The 27,858-nt window shown below is 48.3% G+C and overlaps 1 protein-coding gene across 1 annotated transcript in view; it reads left to right on the top strand.

The window, feature by feature from the left end:
* Nucleotides 1-27,858, top strand: part of LOC147099003 (chondroadherin-like protein) — an 82,307-nt gene that overhangs the window by 25,335 nt on the left and 29,114 nt on the right. The window contains exons 2-3 of the mRNA XM_085969523.1: nt 1,591-1,767; nt 13,059-14,738. Of these exons, the coding sequence (XP_085825649.1) occupies nt 1,591-1,767; nt 13,059-14,738 (1,857 nt within the window). The remainder of the gene's footprint in view (nt 1-1,590; nt 1,768-13,058; nt 14,739-27,858) is intronic.

The following is a 27,858-nucleotide window of genomic DNA, read 5'->3' as shown; positions in this document are numbered from 1 at the left end:
TTGCTGTTATGCCTTTTAGTGTTCCGAGTCCCTCCTGGAACACTTCTTTTGCGTCAGTTAGCATTTTTGACAGTCGTCCAGGTGTGATGTCGTCATCCTTTTTGGCCTCAACCTTCAGTGCCTGTATGGAATGCCAATCTAATTGTATCTTCCGGATCCATTCACGTCCTAGCAGTACACCTCAATACGTTCCACATATGTCGCCCAATCTTCGACTTCATTGTCGAACGTAGAGATACTGCCACTCTTCGGCATCCCTGGGTGTGATTTAACTGTCAAAAATGGCGTCTCCCGCGCTCTCCCTTCTTCTCCGCTGGCACAAAATGGCGTCTCCCGCGCTTTCCTTTCTTCCTGCGCTCGCCCTTCTTCTCCGCTGCGGCTTCTAAAAATAGCGTCTCCCGCGCTCTTCCTTCTTCTCCGCGGCTCAATGGCGTTTCACGCGCTCTCCCTTCTTCTCCCCGCGGACACTGTTCAGCCTTTGAGCCCTGGCTGTGCTCTGCGCGTTTTTTTTTTTTTCTGTGCGCCTTTCCCGTTTCCGCCGCTCGGTCCTGAACCCAGCTGCTGCTTTACCCTCTCTCTCTCCGTTTTGTTTTTCCTCGACGCCGCTCGGTTTTCAACCCCCGGCTGCGCCCTGTGCGCTTCACCCTCTATCTTACCCCGTCGACGCTGCTCGGCTTTTTCTCTGCCGTCGGTCGGCTCCAGCCGCCGCTGTCCGGGAAGGGTCTGCGCTGTACCTGTCGTCAGTCTGTTGCTGATCGTCGTGGCTGGGGAACCAAGCCCGGCTCTCCACAGCCTCTCCTGCGATGTTCACTCTCTGCCGGACGACTGGGCGGTTGCTCGTGGTCGACGCCCGTGCTTCTGGCCACGACTTTCTTCCACCGCCCTCCCGGAGCGAATCCTCGAAGGGAAATGCAGAGTTGCAGGTAGATTCGAATCGACACTCGTCGCCACTGTTAGATCCGTGATTCTGAGAGTATGATGTTTTTCAATAACTACACGGATGCTGTAACTTAACAATCAACAGGTGTTTACTGGAGTAGGATAGTCTCAAGACTGGGGTACAGAGGCATGCTCAAGGCTTATATACAGGTGTGGTCACTGCCGGTACTACAGTATACAGGAGCTGTAAAAGTAGTTCTCTCTTAAAGGTACATACACTACAGAGACTAGGACTAGGGGGGCACAGTCTAAAAATTAGAGCCAGACCTTTCAGGAGTGAAGTTAGGAAACACTTCTACACACAAAGGGTGGTCGAAGTTTGGAACTCTCTTCCGCAAACGGCAATTGATGTTGGGTCAATTGTTCACTTTAAATCTGAGATGGATCAATTTTTGTAAACCAAATGTATTAAAGGATATGGGCCAAAGGCGGGTATATGGAGTTAGGCCACAGATCCGCCATGATATTGAATGGTGGAACAGGCTCGAGGGGCTGAATGGCCTCCTCCTGTTCCTATGTTCCTAACCTGGGCATGTCCCTGGCCTCCATGACCAAGTGACAGTGATTTTTTTCTTTCCTATTTTCTAATGATTCTTTCTCAACGCAAGTGTCTGATTGAGGTTCACGGTGTGATGGTTTTCCTTTTTGCAGATGCTCTCACCGTCCAGCCAGGCCCAAGCCCGTACACACTGGCTCCTGGTAACTGTCTTCACTGCTCTTGTGGCCGGTTCCGTGGCCTGCCCGCCTTACTGCATCTGCGACAACATCCAGCGCGTGGTGACCTGCGTGAGGAAACAGCTGACAGAGGTCCCCATCACCATACCAGAGGTTGGTACGGTGACGGCACTCACTCCAAGTTAACACCAGGCTTCGCAGCTCCACTGCTAGTTACAGCTGCCAGGCTGTAGTGACCAGGAGATGGGACGGAGTATCTTAGCCTGAAAGGAAAACAGAAAATGCTGCAAACATTCAGCAGGTCAGGCAGCACATGTGGAGAGAGAAACACAATTGCCTTTCATCATGAAAGGTCATCGGCCTTCATACGTTCATATGAATCAGCGCCTTCGGGAGAAGAGGGGTAGAAATGTTGTGGGGGGAAAAATGCCAAACCTTCCTGAATAAATATGAATGGTTGGTATTTGTCCGTGTTTGAATTGGCACAACAGACATAACAACAGCCTGCATTTATATAGCGCCTTTAATGTCATGAAACGTCCCAAGGCAATTCACAGGAGTGTTTTCAAACAAAATTTGACTCCGAGCCACATAAGGAGATATTAGGGCAGGTGACCAAAAGCTTGGTCAAAGAGGTAGGTTTTAAGGAGCATCTTAAAGGAGGAAAGAGAGGCGGAGAGGTTTAGGGAGGGAATCCCAGAGCTTAGGGCCTCGGCCACCAATGGTGGAGCGATTATAATCAGGGACGCGCAAGAGGCCGGAATTGGAGGAGCGCAGAGATCTCGAAGGGTTGTGGGGCTTGAGGAGGTTACAGAGATAGGGAGGGGAAGAGGCCATGGAGGGATTTGAAAACAAGGATGAGAATTTTGAAATCGAGGCGCTGCCGGACCGGGAGCCAATGTAGGTCAGCGAGCACAGGGGTGATGGGTGAACAGGACTTGGTGCGAGTTAGGATATGGACAGCAGAGTTTTGGATAAACTACGTTGCCAAAACATCAACACAGCACAGTACAAGTTAGAGAAGTCATGGTCAAACAGTACAGTGGTCAGATCAGACTGCACCTGGAGTACTGTTTCCAGTTCTGGTCACCAAAACAGACAGGAGATATTGAAGTGCTGGCAGCAGTTCAGAGAGGACAAGGGCAGCAGACGCACGGGAACATCACCACCTACAAGTTCCCCTCCAAGCCACACACCATCCTGACTTGGACCTGTATCGCCGTTCCTTCACTGTCGCTGGGCCAAAATCCTGGAACTCCCTTCCTAACAGCATTGTGGGTGTACCTACACCATATGGACTGCAGCGGTTCAAAAAGGCGGCTCACCACCATCTTCTCAAGGGCAATTAGGGATGGGCACTAAATGCAGGCCTAGCCAGCGACACCCACATCCCATCAATGAATAAAAAAAAAGAGCCATGTTGCTGTCCGGGCCCCGAGTTGTGAGAACAGACTTGAGCTTTCCATGGTGTCAGCCGTACCTCAGTAGGTAGCATACACGTCTCTGAGTCAGAAGATTGTGGGTTCAAGTCCCACTCCAGGGACTTGAGCACAAAAATGGTTGTGTTTATTTCCAACACCAGATTTCTGATTGGTCACCTTGGAGGACAAGAGCTGATTTCTGATTGGTCCCCTTGGAGGACAAGCCACACCCAGCTGTTTTTCTGGAATGTGTAATTAGATGCTGCCTGCCTAAGTAATCAATTACTTTGCAAAGTGTAATTTGAGCCATTCTGACTGCCAGGCTCAAGACAGAACAGAGCTCACAGATAACAGGCAGGGCTCACCTTCCTCCAACCCCCTGAGTTTCTGCCCTTTTCCCTCTCCAACAAGTTCCTGACCCTAACCTTCCCTCCCCGCAAGTGCCTGACCTCCCCCTCTCACCGAGTTCCTGACCTCCTCCCCCGCTCAAATTCCTGACCTCCTTCTGCCCCCCCCATCCGAGTTCCCGACCTTCTTCCCCCCCGCTCCCGGTTCCTGACCTTCTCCCCCTGCCAAGTTCCTCCCCCCCCCACCACCCTGGGTTCCTGACCTTCTCCCCCCAATGAGTTCCTGACCTCCCCCTCCATAGATGGGGCATTGCATGTGGGTCACGGATTGTTAACAGGTTTATTGGGTATGAAGTGAATAGTGAGTCTCGTGACTTCCGGATTTCGTCCAGTCTAATGATGTCACTTGCTACACACGCACCGAGCTTTCGGAGAAATCAACCAGGTCTAGGGGGTGGAGAGGGAAACCGTGGTGCGAGTGTAAAGGGGGGTGGGGCTGGAAGAACGTGATCCGTCTTACCAACTGGATCACATTCTCACTCTCATCACCCTTCCTTTAGACCTGGATCACGTTCTTCCTCCATTCTCACTGTGCTATCCGTGCTCTTTACCCCATGAGTTCTCTCCCCCTCCAATTTCCTGACCTCATTCCCCCTCCCTTCTGATCCTTCCCCCTTTGATCCTCTCTCTCTCTCCCTTCGATCCTCTATCTCATAAGATAGATACAGATCTGGCCTATTTTAGCTCCTGATCCCTTCAGGAAGAGCGTACAGTTCCCTGGAGAGTGTAGGGGTTTTTTGTAGGGGTTTTTTCTAGATAGACTCAATGGTCCATTCTCATCTGTATTTATCTTGTTACAGTATCTTCTGATTGGCGTTATAAATCCCAGGTAAAATCCCAAGAGCAAACCATGGTTAGCCAGTCTGTGACTTGGCAGAAGCTGCAGTGGTTTATGGTTGGCCACTTAGTTCGAGGTGCTGGGTGCAGTTCATTGAGTTACCTGCTGTGGACTGGGGGCAGACAGAGCTTGGCTCTCAGTTCCTGCTGGGAGCACTCAGCTTTCAACAGAGGCGGGTGTTCAGGAAAAAGCTCATTTCAAAAGAGCACAATGTAGGAGGAAAGACTCCCAGACCTTAACTGGTTCTGACCTTTTCGAAACCCGGGTTTCCGAACAATTAGCTGCACTTTTTTAATAAACACACATGTAGCTCATTACTTCGTTTACTGGGGTCTTTTGTAGGGGGTGATATCTTCAAGCTTCTGGAGCCTGCAAGCAGCCCTCTGCATTATCCTGAAACCATTGGCACTTGGTTAATTCCTGGGCCTCAGAAAACATTTCTCAGATTGAAAGGTCTGCGTTGGGTTAATGTAACACATCCGGACAGTACATTTTATGCAGAATGTTCTACGTTCCCAGGATCACAAGACAGATACAGATCTGGCCCATTTTAGCTCCTGATCCCTTCAGGAAGAGTGTACAGTTCCCTGGCACAGCATGCAATTGTTAGTTAATGATTTGGGGGGGGTTGGTTTCCACTCCCACAAGTCCATCCCATCTATTGTCCACTCTCTCTCTGTTAAGATGAACATCCAGCCCTACAACCCCACCTCTTGAGATATCTTCGCTCCTCTAATTCTGGCCTCTTGAGCATGGTTTTAATCGCTCCACCATTGGCGGCCGTGCCTTCAGCTGCCAAGGCCCCAAGCTCTGGACTTCCCTCCCTAAACCTCTCCGCCTCTCTACCTCGCTCTCCTCCTTTAAGACTGTGTGCAGTTTTGGTCTCCTTACCTAAGAAAGGATATACTTGCCATAGAGGGAGTGCAGCGAAGGTTCACCAGACTGATTTCTGGGATGGCAGGTCTGTCGTATGAGGAGAGATTGGGTCGACTAGGCCTGTATTCACTCGAGTTTAGAAGAATGAGAGGGGATCTCATTGAAATGTATAAAATTCTGACAGGGCTGGACAGACTGGATGTAGGGAGGATGTTTCCCCTGGCTGGGGGGTCTAGAACGAGGGGTTACAATCTCAGGATACGGGGTAGGACATTTAGGACTGAGATGAGGAGAAATTTCTTCACTCAGAGGGTGGTGAACCTGTGGAATTCTCTACCACAGAAGACTGTGGAGGCCAAGTCACTGAATATATTTAAGAAGGAGATAGATGGATTTCTAGACACAAAAGGCATCAAAGGGTATGGGGAGAGAGCGGGAATATGGTATTGAGATTGAGGATCAGCCATGATCATATTGAATGGCGGAGCAGGCTCGAAGGGCCGAATGGCCTACTCCTGCTCCTATTTTTTAATGTTTCTATGTTTCTAAGACGCTCCTTAAAACCTACCTCTTTGACCGAGCGTTTGGTCATTTGCCCTAATTTCTCCTTATGTGGCTCGGTGTCAAATTTTGTTTGATAACACTCCTGTGAGGCACCTTGGGACATTTTACTATCTTAAAGGCACTATATAAATGCAAGTTGTTGTTGTACCAGTCCAAAATTTGCCATTTACCAGTTTGAACCTCTGCCCCTTGTACTAGTGTCACAGTTTAAACAGAAATAGTTTTCTGATTTTACTTTTCCATATCATTTACCTTATATATCCTTTTTTCTTTTCTCTGAGCCCATGACTTTATTTAAACAACTTTATATAAAAGCAAGATCTTTCTTTAAATATAATTTTTATTGCTTTCTCAAGACAGTACATTCACATTTTAGGAGGCTTTTATACATATAGGAGTGCACTCATACATATATTTTATAAATTTATTATACATATGGGTGCAAAACCACAGAATTTTACCACACAGGAAGAGGCCATTTGAAGAGGTTTCGGGAGGGAATTCCAGAGCTTCGGGGCCCAGGCAGCTGAAAGCACGGCTGCTAATGGTGAAGTCTTGTTTTAAATCAAATCAGACTTTTCAATTCCAGGGCCCCAAACACCCCTTCCAGGTGAAACAGCGATTTACTTGTACTTCTTGCAATTTAGTATACTGTGTTCGCCGCTCTCGATGCGGTCTCCTCTACATTGGGGAGACCAAACGCAGATTGGGTGACCGCTTTGCGGAACACCTCCATTCAGTCCGTAAGGGTGACCCCGAGCTTCCGGTCGCCTGTCACTTTAATTCTCCGCTCCACTCCCACTCTGACCTCTCCGTCCTTGGCCTCTTGCACTGTTCCAATGAAGCTCAACGTAAGCTCGAGGAACAGCACCTCATCTTTCGATTAGGCACTTTACAGCCTTCTGGACTCAACATCGAGTTCTACAATTTCAGACCATAACCTCGGCCCCTATTTTTTTCCCATTTTTTTCTCTCTCACATGGCAGCTGTCTTTCACTCTGCCAGTGCCATTTACACTTCATCTAGAGCCATCTTTTGTTTCTTAACCTGTCCCATTACCATCTCCTTTTGCCTTGCACCATCATCCCTTTTGTCATTTAATCTCTCCTGCCTTCCACCCTATCACAGACCCTCCCTTTTGTTCTTTCCTCCCCTCCCCGCTCTCCCTGCCCCTGCACTCGCTTAAAAACCTGCTCCATCTCCAGCTGTTTCCAGTTCTGACGAAGGGTCATCGACCTGAACCGTTAACTCTGTTTCTCTCTTCACAGATGCTGCCTGACCAGCTGAGTATTTCCAGCATTTTCTGGGGTTTTTTTCAATTCACTGCATCTTTAACTTTATTTGCATACAGCAAGTCTGAGCCTGCTGTTGTGGTGGTTGACAGTAACCATCGTCAATCACCCCATTATCACACAGGGCGCTGATGTTAGATACCAAGTGGTTGTACAATTTCCTGTTCGTGCCTCCTACACTCAGTAGCTTCCTGGTGCCCAATTAAGTTCCATGTCCCCGGAATATTACACCTGTCACTGAAAGCAAACATAGAAACATAGAAGATAGGAGCAGGAGTAGGCCATTCGGCCCTTTGAGCCTGCTCCGCCATTCAACGAGATCATGGCTGATCATCCAAACCCTAGCACCCGGTCCCTACACCGACAGCCATCCCACCCAAGCCCTATCCCCGTAACCCCGTAACCCCACGTATTTAATCCCCCCTAACACTAAGGGTCAATTTTTATCATGGCCAATCAACCTAACCCGCACATCTTTGGACTGTGGGAGGAAACCAGAGCACCCAGAGAAAACCCACGCAAACACGGGGAGAATGTGCAAACTCCACACAGACAGTCACCCGAGGCCGGATTTGAACCCAGGTCCCTGGCGCTGTGAGGCAACAGTGCTAACCACTATGCCACTGTGCCACCAAACATGCAGGTGCAGCAAGCAGTTAGGAAGGCAAATGGTATGTTGGCCTTCATTGCAAGAGGATTTGAGTACAGGAGCAAGGATGTCTTACTACAGTTATACAGGGCCTTGGTGAGACCACACCTGGAGTACTGTGTGCAGCTTTGGTCTCCTTACCTAAGAAAGGATACACTTGTCATAGAGGAGTGCAGCGAAGGTTCACCAGACTGATTCCTGGGATGGCAGGACTGTCGTATGAGGAGAGATTGGGTCGACTAGGCCTGTATTCACTAGAGTTTAGAAGAATGAGAGGGGTTCTCATTGAAACGTATAAAATTCTGACAGGGCTGGACAGACTGGATGCAGGGAGGATGTTTCCCCTGGCTGTGGGGTCTAGAACGAGGAGTCACAGTCTCAGGATACGGGGTAGGACATTTAGGACTGAGATGAGGAGAAATTTCTTCACTCAGAGGGGGGTGAACCTGTGGAAGTCTCTACCACAGAAGGCTGTGGAGGCCAAGTCACTGAATATATTTAAGAAGGAGATAGATAGATTTCTAGACCCAAAGGCATCAAGGGGTATGGGGAGAGAGCAGGAATATGGTACAGGAAACTTTGTTATATCCGGCACCGACGGGACCGAGCTGTTGCCGATCTATCAAAACTGCTGGACATACAAAGTTAATGTTGAAGCATACGGAGGTTTTCATCTCCGTATCTGACAACAAACACTGTTGCTTAGCAACAGCTTGTAAACAGTCAGCCCGTACCTTGGAAGCATCTCTGTAGCTTAGCAACAGCTTCAGAGAGACTTTCCAGAGCCCGACTGTTGATAACAAAGCCACGAGAAGAAAAAAAACCTAACAAAACGGCTCCTGATTTCTGCCGGTATATCGAGGTTTCCGGACATACAACCTCCGGATAAACCAAAGTTTCCTGTATTGCGATAGAGGATCAGCCATGATCATATTGAATGGCGGAGCAGGCTCGAAGGGCCGAATGGCCGACTCCTGCTCCTATATTTCTATGTTTCTACCATTTCATCTTGGTCATGAGCCCTGGAGGAACCTTCCTGCCCAATAAACTAAATATCATTCCTCCTTAAAACATAGTTTAAAGGTTCCCTCGCGGTTTGGTCCAATTCACAATACCTTTGCTTAGTTTATTGAACCCTTCTTGGACCACTTTCAAATAACATGCACGTTGTCATCCGTTCTTCCCCTTCACTCCTCGGTGTGCGGGTGGTTCCCCTCCCAAATGCTGGCTGACTCCACCCCCACCCCCCCCACGCATTTCTTCACATTCCTAACAGGGGCACTGGCTAAAAAAAAAACAAGAGCTTTTGGGGTCTGAGCCAGCAAGAATTCTGAGGTACAAGAACTTTGGTCACTGAGAAAACCTCACTGCTTTGTGGCCATTAAGTACATGAGGGGGGAAAAGGAATAGCAGGATATGCTGGTAGGTAGGGTGAGATGAAGCATGGGTGGGAGGAGGCTGGTGTGGAGCATAAACACCGGCACGGACCAGTTGGGACGAATGGCCTGTTTCTGTGCTGTAAATCCGAGGGAATTCTATGTAACCATGGCTATCTATTCTGGACCTTAAAGGGATAGGGAAAGTTTTGGTTCCAGTGAGTTGCGCCACCTGCTGGGAGAGGATCTGGAATCACTGAGGTCCTGTGCCAGTGATTACCACGGCACTCAATTTCTACCCCAACATCAAAAACAACAACTTGTATTTATATAGCACCTTTAATGTAGTAAAACATAAGAACAGTACAGGAACAAGGATGTCTTGCTGCAGTTGTACAGGGCCTTGGTGAGACCACACCTTGAGTATTGTGTGCAGTTTTGGTCACCTTATCTGAGGAAGGATGTTCTTGCCATGGAGGGAGTGCAGCGAAGATTCACCAGGCTGATACCTGGGATGGCAGGAATGACGTATGAGGAGCGATTGGGTCGATTGGGCTTATACTCGCTGGAGTTTAGAAGAATGAGAGGGGATCTCATTGAAACTTATAAAATTCTAACCGGACTAGACAGGCTAGATGCAGGAAGGATGTTCCCGATGGCGGGGGAGTCCAGAACCAGGGGTCACATTCTAAAGATACGGGGTAAGCCATTTAGGACAGAGATGAGGAGGAATTTCTTCACCCAGAGAATGGTGAACCTGTGGAATTCTCTACCACAGAAGGCAGTTGAGGCCAATTCATTAAATATATTCAAGAAGGAGTTAGATATATTTCTTAAGGCTAAAGGGATCAAGGGATATGGGGAGAAGGCAGGGACAGGGTTTGGATGATCAGCCATGATCTCATTGAATGGCGGAGCAGGCTCAAGGGGCCGAATGGCCTACTCCTGCTATCTTCTATGTTTCTATGTAACATAAGAAATAGGAGCAGGAATAGACCACTTGGCCCCTCGAGCCTGCTCCGCCATTCAATAAGATCACGGCTGGTCTTAGGCTCAAAGATACTTCCCCGCCCGCTCCCCATAACCCTTCACTCCCTTATCTTGCAAAAATCTGTCTATCTCCACCTTAAATGTATTTAATGACCCAGCCTCCACGGCTCTCTGTGGCAGAGAATTCCACAGATTTACGACCCTCTGAGAGAAGAAATTCCTCCTCATCTCAGTTCTAAAAGGGCGACCCTTTATTCTGAAACTGTGCCCCCGCGTTCTAGATTCCCCCACGAGGGGAAACATCCTCTCTGCATCTACCTTGTCGAGCCCCCTCAGTATCTTATATGTTTCAATAAGATCACCTCTCATTCTTCTAAATTCCAATGAGTATAGGCCCCACCTGCTCAACCTTTCTTCATAAGTCAACCCCCTCATCTCTGGAATTAACCGTGTGAATCATCTCTGAACTGCCTCCAATGCAAGTATATCCTTCCTTAAATAAGGAGAACAAAACTGTACGCAGTACTCAAGGTGTGGTCTCACCAACACCCTGTACAGTTGTAGCAGGACTTCCCTGCTTTTATACTCCAACCCCCTTGAAATAAAGGCCAACATTCCATTTGCCTTCCTGATTACTTGCTGTACCTGCATGCTAACTTTTTGTGTTTCATGCACAAGGACCCCCAGATCCCTCTGAACTGTAGTACAGGAGTATTTTAAGACAAAAAATATGACACCGATCCACATAAGGATAAATTAGGGCGGGTGACCAAAAGCTTGGTCAAAGAGGTAGGTTTTAAGGAATGTCTTAAAGGAGGAAAGAGAGGTAGCGAGGCGGACAGGTTTAGGCAGGGAATTCCAGAACTTAGGGCCCGGGCAACAGAAGGCACGGCCACCAATGGATGGGCGATTATAATCAGGGATCTCAAGAGGGCCGAATTAGAGGAGCGCAGATATCTCGGGGGGTTGTGGGGCTGAAGGAGATTGCAGAGATAGGGAGGGGCGAAGCCATGGAGGGATTTGAACACAAGGATGAGAATTTTGAAATTGAGGCGCTGCTTAACCGGGAGCCAATGTAGGTCAGCGAGCGCAGGGGAGACGGGCGAACGGGACTTGGTGCGAGTTAGGACACGGGCAGCCGAGTTTTGGATGACCTCTGTTTACGTAGGGTGGAATGTGGGAGGCCGGCCAGGAGTGCGTTGGAATAGTCAAGTACCCCACTGGAGGGTTTGGGGTTAGTCGGCAGGGCATAGGTGCAGCCACCCGGTGACGGATGCCTTCTTTGCCAGAGTGAATCAATACACCATGTCCTCCATGGTTGTCAGGGAGCAGCAAACACCTGCCTTTGGCTTCTACTGACTTACCCAAGATACAGATGCACTTTTATTACCTGGGTTAAAAAGAAAGACTTGCATTTCTATAGCGCCTTTCATGACCGCAGGACGTCCCAAATCAACTTACAGTCAATGAAGTATTTTTTAAAGGGTAGTCACTGTTGTAATGTAGGAAACGCGGCAGCCAATTTGCGCACAGCAAGTTCCCACAAACAGCAATGCGATAATGACATTATATTATTCACTGGTTTGTCCTTGACCCAGAGGGTGGTTAGAATGTGGAACTCACCACCACAAGGAGTGGTTGAGGGGAATAGCATAGATGCATTTAAGGGGAAGCTGGATAAACACATGAGGGAGAAAGGAATAGAAGGATATGCTGATAGGGTGAGATGAATAGGGGTGGGAGGAGGCTCCTGTGGAGTTGGGCTGAATAGCCTGTTTCTGTGCTATAAATAGTCTGTAATCATATACTTTTTAGTGAAGTAATTACAGAAAATGCTGGAAACCCTCAGCAGGTCAGGCAGCATCTGTAGAGAGAGAAACAGAGTCAATGTTTCAGGTCGCTGACCTTTCGTCAAACCCAAAACGTTAACTCTGTTTCTCTCCCCACAGATGTTGCCTGACCTGCTGAGTATTTTCAGCATTTTCTGCTTTTATTTCAGGTCTCCAGCATCCGCAGTGTTTTGCTTTTGTACTTTTTAGTGATGTTGGTTGAGGGATAGATATTGGCCAGGACACTGGGGAGAATTCCCCAGCTCTTCTTCGAAATAGTGCCGTGGGATCTTTTACGTCCACCCGAGAAGGCAGACAGGGTTTCGATTTAAAGTCCCATCCGAAAGACGGCGCCTCCGACAGTGCAGCGCTCCCTCAGCACTGCACTGGGAGTGTCAGCCTAGATTATGTGTGTTATGAATCTCATCATCATGAAGAAATGACTCATGAAATAACACTGGACGGCCAGCTGGTGGCGCCGTCCAAGGAGTGTAAATACTCGGGCGTGGGCCCAGCTTGCCCAAGGACATTTTGTAAACAGGAACTAGTGAAAGACAACTAGACCCTCCATGTTTTGAAACAATTTGATTAAATTGATGTAAAATGACTACTGAGCCTTGTTTTATACTCAAGCCAAGTGCTCAGTAGTCATTTTACATCAATGTGCTCATTATCACAGCATCCAATCGGAGGCTTCAGCGACCTCCTATGTCATTCCCAGGAGATGCAGATTAGGCCCGAGTCGAAATTCGGGGGCAGAGTACTGATGTCAGGCACAGCGCTATTTATGTGCCCTACCCACATGTTGTGCTTATTTCCATAAGCCCCAGGAAACTCAGCCCTTTCCAGTCCCCCTCGCTGTTTGCCAAACCTCTTAGGTTTGTGTCATCAGCAAATTTTGCAACTGTTTTTCCTATACTGAAGCACAAATCATCTGTGCCATCCTTACACTCTCATAGCATCCTTTAGTATAGACTCTGATCATTAATTCAGATTTGGCGGGGGGAGGGGTGGAATTGAGGGCCAGTCACTCTGAGCCACTTACATAAACCTCACAGAGGAGCAGCTGTAAGCGTCAAGTCTATCCTTTTGGCGGGGAACGAGTATGGGACATTGACACTATGTAAGGGCAATACTAGAGAAAAATTAAACAAATGTCTGCAAATCTAGATGACACTTCTGTGTTAACATCTCTATTGCAGGGTACTAAGAAGCTTGATATCAGAGGGAACAACCTCAACGTCATTGCAAATGGAGCTTTCCTTCCTATTCCCTATCTTACTCATTTAAATCTACAGAAATGTAAGATTAACCATCTTGCAGAAGGTGCCTTCCGTGGCCTTGGTCAGGTGATCTACCTCAATTTAGGGTTAAATAACATAGAATTCATCTACCAGGAGACCTTTGATGGGCTGATGTCCCTCCAACAGCTCATCATTGATAACAACAGGATTGAGGAGATCAAACCCGGCGCTTTTGGCCAGCTGGGATTCTTAAACTTCTTAAACCTGGAAGGAAATCTACTGGTCTACTTGCCTCCCTTGGTCTTCCAAGGCCTCCAGCAAATTAAATATCTGCGCATGTCCAAAAACATGCTCAACAATATTGCAGACGAGGCCTTCGCTGGGCTCTGGACGCTAAAGAGACTGAGTCTCGACCGCAATGAACTTCAGTATTTGCCAACCGAAGCCTTGTCGAGGCTCATCAATGTGGCCAGACTAGATCTTGGCAGGAATCCTCTGACGTACATTGGAGAAGAATCTTTCCGGATGCGTTCACTGAAGCATCTGACCATGGACAATATGGCCCTTCAGGAAGTGTCTCTTGCAGCTTTCGTCCACAGCCCGACGCTATCGATTATTGATTTCCGTTACAACCAGCTCCGGATTATGCAGCCCCTGGAAGGGCTTGAGAACTTGAGAATGATCAATTTGACAGGGAATCCAATCCAGTGCAACTGTTACATGAGACCATTTAGGGAATGGATGGCCAACTACACGAGACCCAGAGCAGAGGTGTTCTGCAGCGCACCAAGTGTATTTCGAGGGGAGAGGTTGGATTCTCTGCGGCCAAGTGATCTGAGGTGTGAAAGCCGCCCGTCAGACTATGAAGATGAGGAGGAGCCCAAGCTGGAGAACAAGCCTGAAGAAAATAATCAAGAAAACCTACCATGCCCAGAGCACTGCGACTGCAAGCATGACTTACAACATTCCAGCTGTGAGGGCAAGGGTCTGCGCAAGATCCCGAAGGGTTTCCCCACAGACGCCCGTCTTCTTGATATGCGCTACAATGACTTCTACTTAGTCCCTAGGGGCTCGTTCCCAGATATGAAAAATCTTGTTTCTCTTCACCTGCAGAACTGCAGAATTCATGACATACACGCCGGGGCCTTCCGTGGCTTGAAGAAGCTCATCTACCTGTATCTGTCTGGTAACGAGCTATCGAGCCTCCAGCCAGTAATCTTTGAGGGGCTGCCTGACCTGACTTACCTGTACTTAGACTACAACAAGTTATCATTCATACCCAAGGGAACATTCAGGCTGCTGCCCAACCTCTTTGCCCTTCACTTGGAGTACAATCCCATTCCCCGATTGACCGACGACAACATGGAAGGGGCAGAGAAGCTGCGGTGGCTCTACCTGACAGGCAGCAACATCACCTACATTTCCCCAACAGCTCTACACCCCATCGGGGACCTCCAGAAGCTGTTCTTGGATGAGAATAAACTGACAGCAGTTCCCACCATTGCTCTAATGAGGATGCCTATTTTGGATGAACTGAAACTATCTAAAAATCCCATTAAACAGATAGGCGATGATGCCTTCCTTCCAGTGGCAGCGTCTCTCCAACATTTATGGTTGAACGACATGGGTTTGGAGAAGGTAAGACATAGTTTTGGTGCTTTTAAGATCCAACTGCAAGGTCCATTTTGTGTTGTTGACTTATGTTCATTTGGAGTTGGCTTGAAATTCCCCAAATTTGTTCCCCTGATATCTTCGTGATTAAATGTGCCTGGCCTTTGCTCTGAGAGCAGCTGCCTCGGCCCTAAGCTCTGGAATTCTCTCCCCAAACCTCTCTGCCTCTCTCTCCTCCTTTAAGGCGCTCCTTAAACTGTAAAGTCTGTGGGTTGTGCAGTTAATAAATACACAGACTTCAGAAGTAACAAACAAACAGGTCTTTACTATTCGAAGGTCCGGGCGAATCTGCCCCAGCAATCCTGCCTCAACACTTATATACTGGTGTGGTCACTATCGGTATTACAGTATACAGAAGCCAAACAAATAGTGCCACACCGAAAGTAGTCCTCTTAAAGGTGAACGGTTACATTCAATAGTTCCCTTAAAGGTAGACGGGTACATACACTACAATCCTCCCTTTTTAGCTTATTACTTACTAAGTCCATAGTGAACATACATTCTAACATATATACAGGTTTATGTAAAACAGTTCATAGATTCAGTCTTTCCGGGGGTTTCCGGATTCTGTCCGGATAACGCCGCAGTGGTGTCGTCATTTCAGGCGGGCTAGGAGGTGCTTCTGGCAAGGTCGATTCGGCTTGAAAAGCCGTGTCAGGTTCAGCTGACTCCAGTATCACTAGATCGGAAGTAGGTGTTCTGGGTATCTCAGTTTCAACATTACCCGGAGAAGGTGGTGAAGTCGGTTGCCCATTGGTGGCGGACCCTATGATTTGGTCAACATGGCGCCTTATTATATTGTCTCCAATGTCCACGGTGTACATCAATGGCCCCAGCCTTTTCCCAATAGTTCCAGGCTGCCATTTCTCAGTACGGTAGTCCCGGGCCAAAACTCGTTGACCGATCTGGAAAGATCTAGTGACCCTGTCATTCATGCCCTGGAATTGCCGGTTCTCTACGTCTCTTCTGACGTTTGGTTTTAGTAAATCCAGCCGGCATCTTAGGCGTCTATTACAGAACATCATTGCGGGAGTTTGATTTGTGACCGCATGTGTTGCATTTCGGTATGCCAACAAAAAGCTATCCACCTTATGTTGCAGACTTATATTTTCATTACTCATGGCCTTTACGGCCTTCTTGAAGGTCTGGACAAACCTTTCAGCCAATCCATTGGAGGCGGGATGGTATGGGGCTGACGTGTAATGTTTAACCCCATTGCTCTTTAAGAATTTCTTGAATTCTTCGGACACAAATTGTGGTCCATTATCAGAACAGATCTGTTCCGGCAGGCCATTCCGAGCAAACATAGTCCTTAACACTGTGATGGTTTTTTCCGTCGTGGTGGTGGTCATCTTAATTACTTCCGGCCACTTGGAGTGGGCATCCACCGCTATTAGAAACATCGAGTCCATAAATGGACCAGCAAAGTTGATGTGTACTCTTTGCCAAGGCGATGAGGGCCACTCCCATGGATGCAGAGGAGCCTGGGGTGGCGCGTTCTGAACCCTCTGACATCCTAGGCAGTTCTTCGTGATCTCCTCTATGTCTCCATCAATGCCTGGCCACCACACAAACGCTCTTGCTAGATTTTTCATCTTTACTCCCCCCAGATGTCCTTCGTGCAGCTCCTTTAGCACCTTCTTTTGGAGTTTGGGTGGAATCACCACTCTAGATCCACACATCAGGGTTCCTCGACACACTGACAGTTGTTCTTTCCTCTGTGCAAATGCTTGCAGTGTTGGTTCGCTCTGTGCTGGCCATCCCTCCACCGTTACATCATAGACTCGTGAAAGAGTCGGGTCATTCCTTGTCTCATTCTCAATCATTGAGTTTGTTATCGGTAGACACTCCACTATGGATGAGTGGAACAACTCTACTGGGTCCACTATACTCGCTTCTTCTACCATCGGCAATGGCAAGCGTGACAACCCATCAGCATTTCCATGCTGTTTAGACCTTTTGTACTCAATTTCGTATTGGTGTGCCCCAAGTAACACGGACCACCTTTGTAACCTTTGTGCTGTCATGGTGGAAACGGCCTTATTTGGGTTGAATATGGACACCAACGGCTGGTGGTCTGTCAGCAATGTGAACTTTTTACATTGTAGGTAATGGTTGAATTTCTTCACGCCCCACACAAGACTGAGGGCCTCCCTATCTATTTGGGCGTAATTTCGCTCCGCGGGTGTCAATGATCGGGACGCGAAAGCCACTGGCCTTTCCGAGCCATTTGGTAGCCTGTGCGAGAGTACTGCCCCAATTCCGTACGGGGAAGCATCGCAAGCTAGACGAAGGGGTAATGCTGGGTTGAAATGAGCCAACACTTCTTCAGAGGTAATCAACTCCTTGCTTCTGCGAAAAGCCTTTTTGCATTCTTCACTCCACTTCCATGGTGTTTCTTTCCGCAACAGGTCATTCAGCGGATGCAGTGCCGTGGATAAATTTGGCAGAAACTTGTGATAGTAATTAATCAACCCCAAGAATGATCTTAACTGTGATACGTTTCCTGGAGCGGGGGCCTTCACGACCGCTTCTATCTTTTCGGGTGACTTATGCAGTCCCTCTCGGTCAATGACATGACCGCAGTGTGAGATCCGTTTTTGGAAGAACTCACACTTCTTGCGATTAACCCGAAGGCCATACTCCTTCAACCTGGTGAGTACCAGTTTCAAATTCGTGAGGTGTTCTTCCTCATCTTTTCCCGTGATTAAAATGTCATCTAAGTAGCACTGCGTGCTTGGAATTCCTTGTAACACCTGTTCCATGGCCCTCTGCCAAATTGCTGGCGCCGAAGCTACCCCAAAGACCAGTCTATTGTAGCGATACAAGCCTCTGTGAGTGTTGATGGTGAGGTACTGGCGTGACTCTTCCTCGACCTCCATCTGTAGATATGCTTGAGCCAGATCTATTTTCGTGAAATGTTTCCCTCCAGCCAACGAAGCAAAGATATCTTCAATCCGCGGAAGCGGGTATTGTACCGTGTGAAGCACCGGATTCACAGTAATCTTGAAATCTCCGCAGATACGGACCTTCCCCGGTCCCCCTGGCTTATTACTCGGTGAGGACTTCATGACGGGAACAATGGGCGTGGCCCACTCACTCCAGTCCACTTTTGACAGAACCCCTGATAGTTCAAGTTCTTCCAGTTCTGCCTCCACAGCTGGTCGTATTGCGTAAGGTACTGATCTGGCCTTAAAAAACTTTGGGCTTGCATTTTCTGCAATCTTAACCTTTGCTTTAATACCTCGCAGTGTTCCCAGTCCTTGCTGGAATACCTCCTTAGCTTCGTCCAATATTCTGGACAACCGTTCAGGTTTGACATCCTCTTTTTCGGAATCCACCATCATGGTGTTTAGTGACTGCCAGTCCAATTTTATTTTTCGGATCCACTCCCGTCCCAGAAGTGGTGGTCCTCCCTCAGGCAATACATACAGGTCCAACCGGTGATGATCTTTATCCTTGTATCTCACCTTGACTTCTATCATACCGATGGGGAATACTTTGTGCCCCGTGTATGTCTGTAGTACTAGTTCCGTATCCCGTAGTGGAATATGCTTGAAAAATTTCTTATAGTCATGCTTATTCATGACCGTCAACGCCGATCCGGTGTCCACTTCCGTTTTTACTTGGACCTTTGCAATCTGTAGCGTTATCCAGATAGTTTGTCGGTCAGCTTCATTGCTCACGTTGTGAATTCTCAGACTGTCCAGTCCTTTGCATTTGGAGTGTGAGACCGACTTCTGTTCCCTCAGACTCTTCTTAGTCACCTCTTGTACCTTTCCGTACCATTTTTGTGGCGACTTCTTATTGTTGTATGTTGCTCCTGACCGGCATACCTTAGCTATGTGCCCGATCTTGCCACATTTCCTGCATTCTTGGTTTTTACCCCAGCATTGATTCTGGTCGTGTGTTGTCTTCCCACAACGGTAGCATTTTGTTGTGCTCGAAGTAATTTGGTCCACCCCTAGTGCCGCCGCCTTTAGCTGCATTTCCGCCGTTCCTTTCGCTGTGGCTTCATGCGATGCAGCTATGAGGACAGCCCTGTCCAGTGTGAGGTCATTTTCTTCCAGTAGTCGCTTCTGCGTTCCTTCTTTGGACAATCCGCATACGAACTTGTCACGCAGTGCCTCTGTCAGGTTCCCTCCAAACTGGCAGTATTTCGCTATCCTACGCAGTTCGACCAAGTATTCCGCATTGCTTTCGTCTTTCCTCTGCGTTCTTGCGTAGAATTTGAATCGTTCAGCCAGCATCAACGGTGTGGGGTTCAAGTGATCCTTCAGCACTGCTACAATATCATCGAAAGTCTGATCTGCCGGTTTAGCTGGTGAGAGAAGATTCTTCAACACCCCGAATGTTTTCGCACCCATCATGTTAAGTAAGGTTAAAGCTTTTTCCTCCTTAGCTATTTTGTTAGCCTTACAATGTATCTCAATACGTTCTACGCACGTGGCCCAGTCTTCTATCTCCGGATTGAACTCGTTGATGTCCGCCCGCTTAGGCATCTTTCTTTCCTTGGGTACAACACAAGTATTTCTTCAAGTATTCTTATTTATTTGTTTATTTCTAAGATGGCGGTTTTCCCGCGAAAATGGCGGTTTCCCGCTCTTTCCTTCTCGCCCCGCCCACTTCAATCGTCTTCCCCGCCTAATGGCGGCTTCCCGCGTTTCTTCCCTGGTGGAAGGGGTACGCTTTCCCCACAGCGGACAGGTTCAGCCGCTGGGCTGGCTTCCGCACAGCTCCCCTTACTCGGCTCTGTCTTTTCCTCCCGCCCGCACGGCTCTACCGGCGCTGGGTACACCCCGTTAACGGAGGACAGTTCAGCCGCTGGACTGGCTCTCGCGCAGTCTCTCACCCCGTTTTCGGCTGTGTCTCTCTCCCACTCCCGCACGTTCGGTTTTGCCGGCTCTGAGCACCCCGTTGGTGGAGAACAGCTCAGCCGCTGGACTGGCTCCTCGCAGTCTCTCTCTCCGCACCCGGCTCTCACCCGCACGGTTCCCGCTCGCCTCCCCAGCCCTCTCGCAGACCGGTGTTTCCCTCCCCGGCTGCGGCTGGGTTTCTCTTCCCGCGCCTACTCGCAGGCTCAGCACTTCGTGGCTGCGGTCGCTGCCCGGATTTTTCCCGCCGATCGCGGTCCGGCTGTCACCCGACGCCGTTGGACCCGACTTTTGGCCGGCACAGCTCCCCCTCGACCGAGGTCGAGTGCTCTGCCCTTATCCTCCGGATACTTCTACACCTTCCCCTACTCACAGTCTCTTCGGCCGCCTTGTTTCTTGCTGGTCGGCTCACTCCGCACCGTGGCAGAAGGGTAGTCAGTGCCTGTTGCTGATACAGCTTTTGTTGTTAGTCTTCCTGCTTTCTGTTGTTGCAGCCTCGTGTTTTCTTTTGGTAGCACGACGAGGGCGGTTGTCTCTCTTCGACGCTCTTCTTGCTTTGGTAGTCTTGCCGCAGGGTACGATCGGACTCGTCGCCACTGTAAAGTCTGTGGGTTGTGCAGTTAATAAATACACAGACTTCAGAAGTAACAAACAAACAGGTCTTTACTATTCGAAGGTCCGGGCGAATTTGCCCCAGCAATCCTGCCTCAACACTTATATACTGGTGTGGTCACTATCGGTATTACAGTATACAGAAGCCAAACAAATAGTGCCACACCGAAAGTAGTCTTCTTAAAGGTGAACGGTTACATTCAATAGTTCCCTTAAAGGTAGACGGGTACATACACTACATAAACCTTACCGCATTGGCCAAGCTTTTGATCCGCTGTGTTAATATCTCCTTATTTGGCTCGGTGTTAAAATGTGTTTGATAATCGCTCCTGTGAAGTGCCTTGGGATGTTTTACTAAGTTTAAGTGTCAGCCGTGGCTCAGTGGTTAGCACTCAAGAAATGCAAGTCTTTTTCCTTTCTTTTTATTTCATAGAATCATAGAATCTTAGAATCATAGGGGGCGATCTTGCCAGCCCTGGGGAGGTGGGTTTGGAGGTGGGACTGCTGGGAAAATGGCAGAATCTGGGGGCGGGTGCCCATCCCGCCCCCAACCCGCCTCCGTGCCATCTTGCCAGGAGGCGGGAAGTCAACCCGTGCCAGGTCCTGTCCCCTGGAGGCGGGAAGGGGGTTACAGCCACTTAACTGCCTGTTAACAGGTAGTTAACAGGCAGATAAGCGGATTATCCCCATTTTACCCACACAAGTGTGGGCTTCCCGAAGGCTGCGAACCCCGCCAGGGTCACCGAGGCGAGCAGTGGGTCTGTGGGGGTCGGAGAGGTGCAAAAGTGCGTGTGAAGGTAAGTGATGGGTGCAAGTGTGGAGAGGTGAGTATGTGAGGTAAGTGGAAAGTGTTAGAAAAAGTCTACTTACCTTTGTTTCTTCCTGCAGGCTTCAATCGGTGGGTATGCGGAGAGTCTCGCATCTCCGCGGTAGAAATAACAGATGGCTGCTGCATTTTCCAATGCAACAACCATCTAATTTCTGCTAAAGAAAGAGGCTTGATGAGTCTTGAATTCAAAAACTCATCAAACTACAGAGAATGTCAGTGTTTGACAGCTTCACAGAGCTGTCAAACGTTGATATTCTCTGCAACCGGCTTCCTCTTAATTGGTATGCTGAGCCCGCTTAACAAGGTCAATCTAGGGAACATAGCGTGGGTTGGCCAGAAGTCGATGGAGGCGGGACTAAAACCCGACAAGTGGGAGTCCCACCTCCAAAAGCTCCCCATTGGCAAAATCCAGCCCATAGTGTCGGCCATGGCTCAGTGGGCAGCACTCTTGCCTCTGAGTCAGAAGGTTGTGGGTTCGAGTCCCACTCCAGAGACTTGAGCACAAAAATCCAGGCTGACACTCCAGTGCAGTGCTGAGGGAGTGCTGCACTGTCGGAGGTGCCGTCTTTCGGGTGAGATGTTAAACCGAGGCCCCGTCTGCCCTCTCAGGGAAAAGATCTTATGGCACTATTTTGAAGAAGAGCAGGGGAGTTATCTCCGGTGTCCTGGCCAATATTCTAAATTCATGGGAATACAACCCTAGTTTGTGTAATCTCTCCTCATAATTTAACCTATGGAGTCCGGGTATCATTCTGGTAAACCTACGCTGCACTCCCTCTAAGGCCAATATATCCTTCCTAAGGGGCGGTGCCCAGAACTGCTCACAGTGCTCCAGGTGTGGTCTATCCAGGGTTTTGTATAGCTGCAGCATAACTTCTACCCCCTGTACTCTAGTCCTCTGGATATAAAGGCCAACATCCCATTAGCCTTTTTGATTATTTTCTGTACCTGTTCATGACATTTTAATGATTTATGTACCTGGACCCCCCAAGTCTCTTTGGTCTCCCACTGTTTTTAGCCTTTCACCATTTAGAAAGTACCCTGTTTTATCCTTTTTAGGTCCAAAGTGGATGACCTCACATTTGCCAACATTGAAATCCATTTGCCACAGTTCTGCCCATTCACTTAATCCGTCAATATCCCTTTGTAATTTTATGCTTTCATCTACACTGCCTACAATGCCGCCTATCTTTGTGTCATCGGCAAATTTGGATATATAACTTTCTATGCCATCATCTAAGTCGTTAATAAATATTGTGAATAGTTGAGGCCCCAACACAGGTCCCTGCGGAACACCACTAGTCACATCCTGCCCATTATCCCTACTCTCTGTCTCCTGCCGCTCAGCCAATTTCCGAACCAGGTCAATAATTTGCCCTCAATTCCGTGAGCTTCTACCTTAGATAACAGTCTCTTATGTGGGACATTATCAAATGCTTTCTGGACGCCCGTATAAATAACATCCATAGACATTCCCCTGTCCACTACTTATTTATGGCCCATCCCTAATTGCCCTTGAGAAGGCGGTGGTGAGCCACCTTCTTGAATCGCTGCAGTTTTTTGTAGCGGATAACTGAGTGGCTTGCTAGGCCATTTCAGAGGGCAGTTAAGAGTCAACCACATTGCTGTGGGTCTGGAGTCACATATAGGCCAGACCGGGTAAGGACGGCAGATTTCCTTCCCTAAAGGACATTAGTGACATCAGCACTTGTAAAGAAAGGAGGACGTCGGAAAAAATTAAATAAACAACAGAGTATTCTGAATTTATTTCCCCCTCAAACAGGACTGGGACCAATGTTCCCACAGGAAGGTTAACTAGTGCTGTGGGGGAGGATTAGAAACAGAAAAATAGGAGCAGGAGTAGGCCCTTCGAGCCTGCTCCGCCATTCAATATGATCATAGCTGATCCTCTATCTCAATACCATACTCCCGCTCTCTCCCCATACCCCTTGATGCCTTTGGTTTAAACTAGTGTGGCAGCGGGAGGAGATACAAGGTGCACAGAGAACTGGGCGAGACAATCAGTATATTAGAATAAAGGGTAGTTCAGAAATAGGAGGGACCAGACAGGGGGAAATGCGAGGCAGACTAAGATGGGTTTAGAGTGCATGTGTGTAAATGCCCGGAGCGTGGTATTTAAGGTTGGTGAGCTGCAGGGAAAAGTAGCCAGATGGGATTATGATAGAGTGGCACTAACGGAGAGCTGGCTCAAACCAGGGGAGGATTGGGTGCTTATTATTACTGGCTACAATGTATTGGGGAAAGGTAAGGAAGGCAAAGGAGGGCAATGGAAATATTGATCAATGAGACTGTTGAGCACTAGAAAGAAAATATGTACTTGAGGGGGGTCAAAGACAGAATCTATTTGGTTAGAAGTAAGGAACAATATAGGAGCTATTATGCTGCTGGGTGTATACTATAGGCCACTGAATAGTAGGAAGGAGATAGAGGAGCAAATTTGCAGGCAAATTACAGATAGATACAAGGGGGGAAAAATTCAGTTGGTTGCGCCTCCCGTTAGCGCCTTAAAAGGGCGCCAACGGGACGCAAATCAACTAGCGCCCGGGCGCGCGGCACTGCCCACGTCTCCCGCAAAATTCAGTGGGAGGTTAGTGGTGGCGCTAACCGGTAGCGCCCTGCGGTGCTGTGCTGCTGTCGATTATGTCATTGGCGTGAGCAGTGCCCCACTCACGCCCCAGCCACGATCTTTGGGAGCGCCCCCTGACTTACCGCCGGACGCTATGTCCGATGGGGTCAGGGGGGTGTACCTGCGGCTGGGGAGGCGCAATTTAAAGGCGAGGTGCGGGGCGGCCATTTTTGTTGCTGGCCGCCTGCCAGCACCTGCCTCCGCTCCCGTCCCAGACCTCCTGAAATGCCCCCCACCCCCCCCCCCCCCCACGGAGTGCTGGCTGCGCTCCAAGAGCCTGGCACTTCCCTTGAGTGCCGGGCTCTTTTGCCTGCACTCCCGATCCCCGGGGGTCCAGCTGGGCCCCAGGTCATGCTGCACAAGGCCCCTCCCCTTTAAGAAGGGGAGGAAGGCCTGCAATACCGCGGCACGACATGCCACAGCGTGTGGCGCTGCGGCACATAACAGCGCAATATTGACTCGCAGCACCCCAAGAGGGATGCAGGGTGCTTCCAGTAGCACCCCGCTTCCCCCTTGGGGCGCAACCACTCAAGTTCCAGCGCGGGGGTGCTAATTTTTCTGGGGCGCTAAAAGTAGCGCCCCGGCGAAGTTAGCGCCCTCAATTTTTAGCCCAAGAACTTTAGAGTAGTGATAATGGGGGACTTCAATTATCCTAATATAAATTGGGAAACTAATACAGTAGTGTAAAGGGCAAAGAGGGGGAGGAATTCCTGAAATGTGTACAAGAGACCTTTCTTGATCAGTTTGTTTCCAACCCAATGAGGAAGGAAGCAGTGCTGGATCTAGTTCTGGGGAATGAAGTGGGGCAAGTGGAGCGTGTTTCAGTGGGAGAGCATTTGGGGAACAGTGATCATAATATCATCAGGTTCAGAGTAGTTATGGAAAAGAGCAAGGAAAAATCAAATGTGAAAATATTCAACTGGAGGTGGGCTAATTTCAGTGAGTTGAAAAGGGATCTGGTCCAGGTGGATTGGAATCAAAGGTTGGCAGGTAAAAGAGTAAATGAGCAATGGGGGGCCTTTAAAGAGGAGGTAGTTCAGGCACAGACTAGACACATTCTCACAAAGGGAAAAGAAAGGCATCCAAAGCTAGAGCGCCCTGGATGACTAAAGATCTAGAGATGTAACAGAAAACTGGAAGCTTATGATAAATATTGGGTTTATAATACAGTAGAGAATCAAGCAGAATACAAAAAGTACAAGGGAAAACTGAAAAATGAAATAAAATGGGCAAAGAGAGTGTATGAGAATACATTAGTGGGTATCATAAAAGGGAACCCAAAAGTCTTTTATAAACATGTAAATAGTGAAAGGGTAGTCTTGGATGCAAAACTGCCGCAGGGTAAGATCGGACTCATCGCCACTGTTGAGTCTGAGTGTTCCAGATATGCTTATTCTAAATCACTGGACACAGACAACAAGAATAACTTAAACAGGTCTTTACTAATCGAAGGTCAGGGCTGAACTGCTTAGCAAATTACTACACAGAGTTTATATACCGGTGTGGTCACCACCGGTACTACAATATACAGTAGCCAAGAGAAAGTAGTCCATCTCTTAAGGTAGTCTCTTAAGGTGGTACAGGTTACATACACACAAAGGTTAAGGAGAGATTTAATAGAGGTGTTCAAAATCTTGAAGGGTTTTGATAGAGTAAAGAAGAAGAAACTGTTTCCAGTGGCAAAAGGTTCGGTAACCATAGGACACAGATTTAAGGCGATTGGTGAAAGAACCAGAGGCAACATGCAGAAACATTTTTTTACGCAGCGAGTTGTTGTGATCTGGAACGCGCTGCCTGAAAGGGCGGTGGAAGCAGATTCAACAGTAACTTTCAAAAAGGAATTGGATAAATATTTGAAAAGGAAAAAAATTGCAGGGCTGTGGGGAAAGAGCAGGGGGGGGGGAGTGGAACTAATTGGAGAGCTCTTTCAAAGAGCTGGCACAGGCCCGATGGGCCGAATGGCCTCCTTCTGGTCTGTATCTTTCAGCATTCAGGAGATGCAGCATTTATTATATATAAATGCAGAACTTGCATTTCGATAGCGCCTCTCGCACAAACTCAGGACGTCCCAAAGCGCTTCACAGCCGATGAAGTACTTTTGAAGTGCAGTCACTGTTGTAATGTGGGAAGCGTGGCTGCCAATGTAGTGCACAGCAAGCTCCCACAAACAGCAATGCGATCCTGACCAGGTAAAGGACGGCCACAGACTGCATTCGGAACCGTATTAGAGTCAAGGGGCAGGAACACGAGCAGAGATTATACTGGCACTTGGGCCGAGTGTTGCATTACACTCCCAGAACCAGCACTTTATTTCTTTAATGTCTTTTTTTTTCTCCCCTTCCTGTTTTGAGTTTAAATGGCCGCTGCCACTGCCAGTTCCCATGCCAACCATCCTTTTCATGCCGTTTTAGTCACGAAGGACTATGAATTATAGGAAAATAAAATGATTGGCCTTCTCCCATGACAGGAAGGGCAGTTTAACTGTAAAACGACCCCACCGTGCCTGACCAGTCTATTCACTGTGTTAGTACAGAGTAATGCACACTGTGAGCTTAATGTGTCAGCTTTAATTTCTCAGCTTGAAGGAAGTTTATATAACTACCCTCTCCGTGCCCACCGTGTTTTAGATAGAAGTGGGGGGGGGAAAGAACGGACGCAGGAGAGATGATTGACAGCTGGGCGGAGTGAAGGCAGCCTACTGTGTAGCTGAGACCCAGACTGGAGGAGTTTGAACCAGTTCTGTGCAGACGTCAAAATGATACATTATTTTTTGATGAATGAAAGGAATTTCTCCTTCTATATATGCCGGCAGATTACTGAGAGGCAGAGAATATTGTCTTCTCTATTAACACAGTGAATAGCCTGGTCAGGCATGGTGGGGTCATTTTTACAGTTAAACTGCACTTCTGGTCATGGGAGAAGGCCAATCATTTTATTTTTCTTATAATTTACAGTCCTTCATAACTAAAACGGCGTGTAAAGGATGGTTGGCATTGGGGGAGTGAATGTGTTTCCCCCCCGGGAGGGTGGGTAATCGGCTATTGCCGTTAAGAGATACTTTTTCCTCAAAAGAACCCACTTGACACTCTGTGCACACACTGCAGTCCTGTAATTATATTTGTTCGATAGCAAAATACTGCAGATGCTGGAAATCCGAAATAACAACAGAAAATGCTGGAAAAACTCAGCAGGCCAGGCAACATCCATGGAGAGAAAATAGAGTCAACGTTGGGGTCAAACCCCAGTCCTTTGGTGACATCATCCAAAGATGCTCTGCCTCTCCCCACCTCTATCGACCCCGCCAATGCTTTTGTGCTCTCAGGCTGCTCGTCCGATATCCAGTCATAGTAACATAGAAACATAGAAGATAGGAGCAGGTGTAGGCCATTCGGCCCCTCGAGCATGCTCCGCCATTCAATGAGATCATGGCTGATCATCCAAATTCAGTACCCTGTCCCTGCTTTCTCCCCATATCCCTTGATCCCTTTAGCCTTAAGAAATATATCTAACTCCTTCTTGAATCTATTTAATGAATTGGCCTCAACTGCCTTTTGTGGTAGAGAATTCCACAGGTTCACCACTCTCTGGGTAAAGAAATTCCTCCTCATCTCTGTCCTAAATGGCTTACCCCTTATCCTTAGACTGTGACCCCTGGTTCTGGACTCCCCGACCATCGGGAACATCCTTCCTGCATCTAGTCTGTCTAGTCCTGTTAGAATTTTATAAGTTTCAATGAGATCCCCTCTCATTCTTCTAAACTCTAGCGAATATAAGCCCAATCGACCCAATCTCTCCTCATACGTCATTCCTGCCATCCCAGGTATCAGCCTGGTGAATCTTCGCTGCACTCCCTCCATGGCAAGAACATCCTTCCTCAGTCCTGGAAAACCACAGTTTTCTCCAGTTAAACACTGGGAGGACTGAAACCATCACCTCTGGCCCCCAGCACAAACTCCGCACCCTTGCTCCTGATTCCATCTCCCTCCTCAGCCACTGTCTTAGCTTGTTTGCAACCTTGGTATCCAATTTGACCCAGTGCTGAGCTTTGGGACCTCATATCCTCTCCATCACAAAGACCGCCTACTTGCCCTTCCATAATATCGCCTGTCTCCGCCCCTGCCTTAG

The sequence above is a fragment of the Somniosus microcephalus genome, chromosome 28 (assembly GCF_052327205.1).
Source record: "Somniosus microcephalus isolate GS21.2 chromosome 28, FLI_Smic_1.0, whole genome shotgun sequence".
Taxonomy (NCBI): Eukaryota; Metazoa; Chordata; class Chondrichthyes; order Squaliformes; family Somniosidae; genus Somniosus; species Somniosus microcephalus.
Note: the sequence above shows the minus strand (reverse complement) of the source record. Positions and strands in the feature narration are given on the sequence as shown.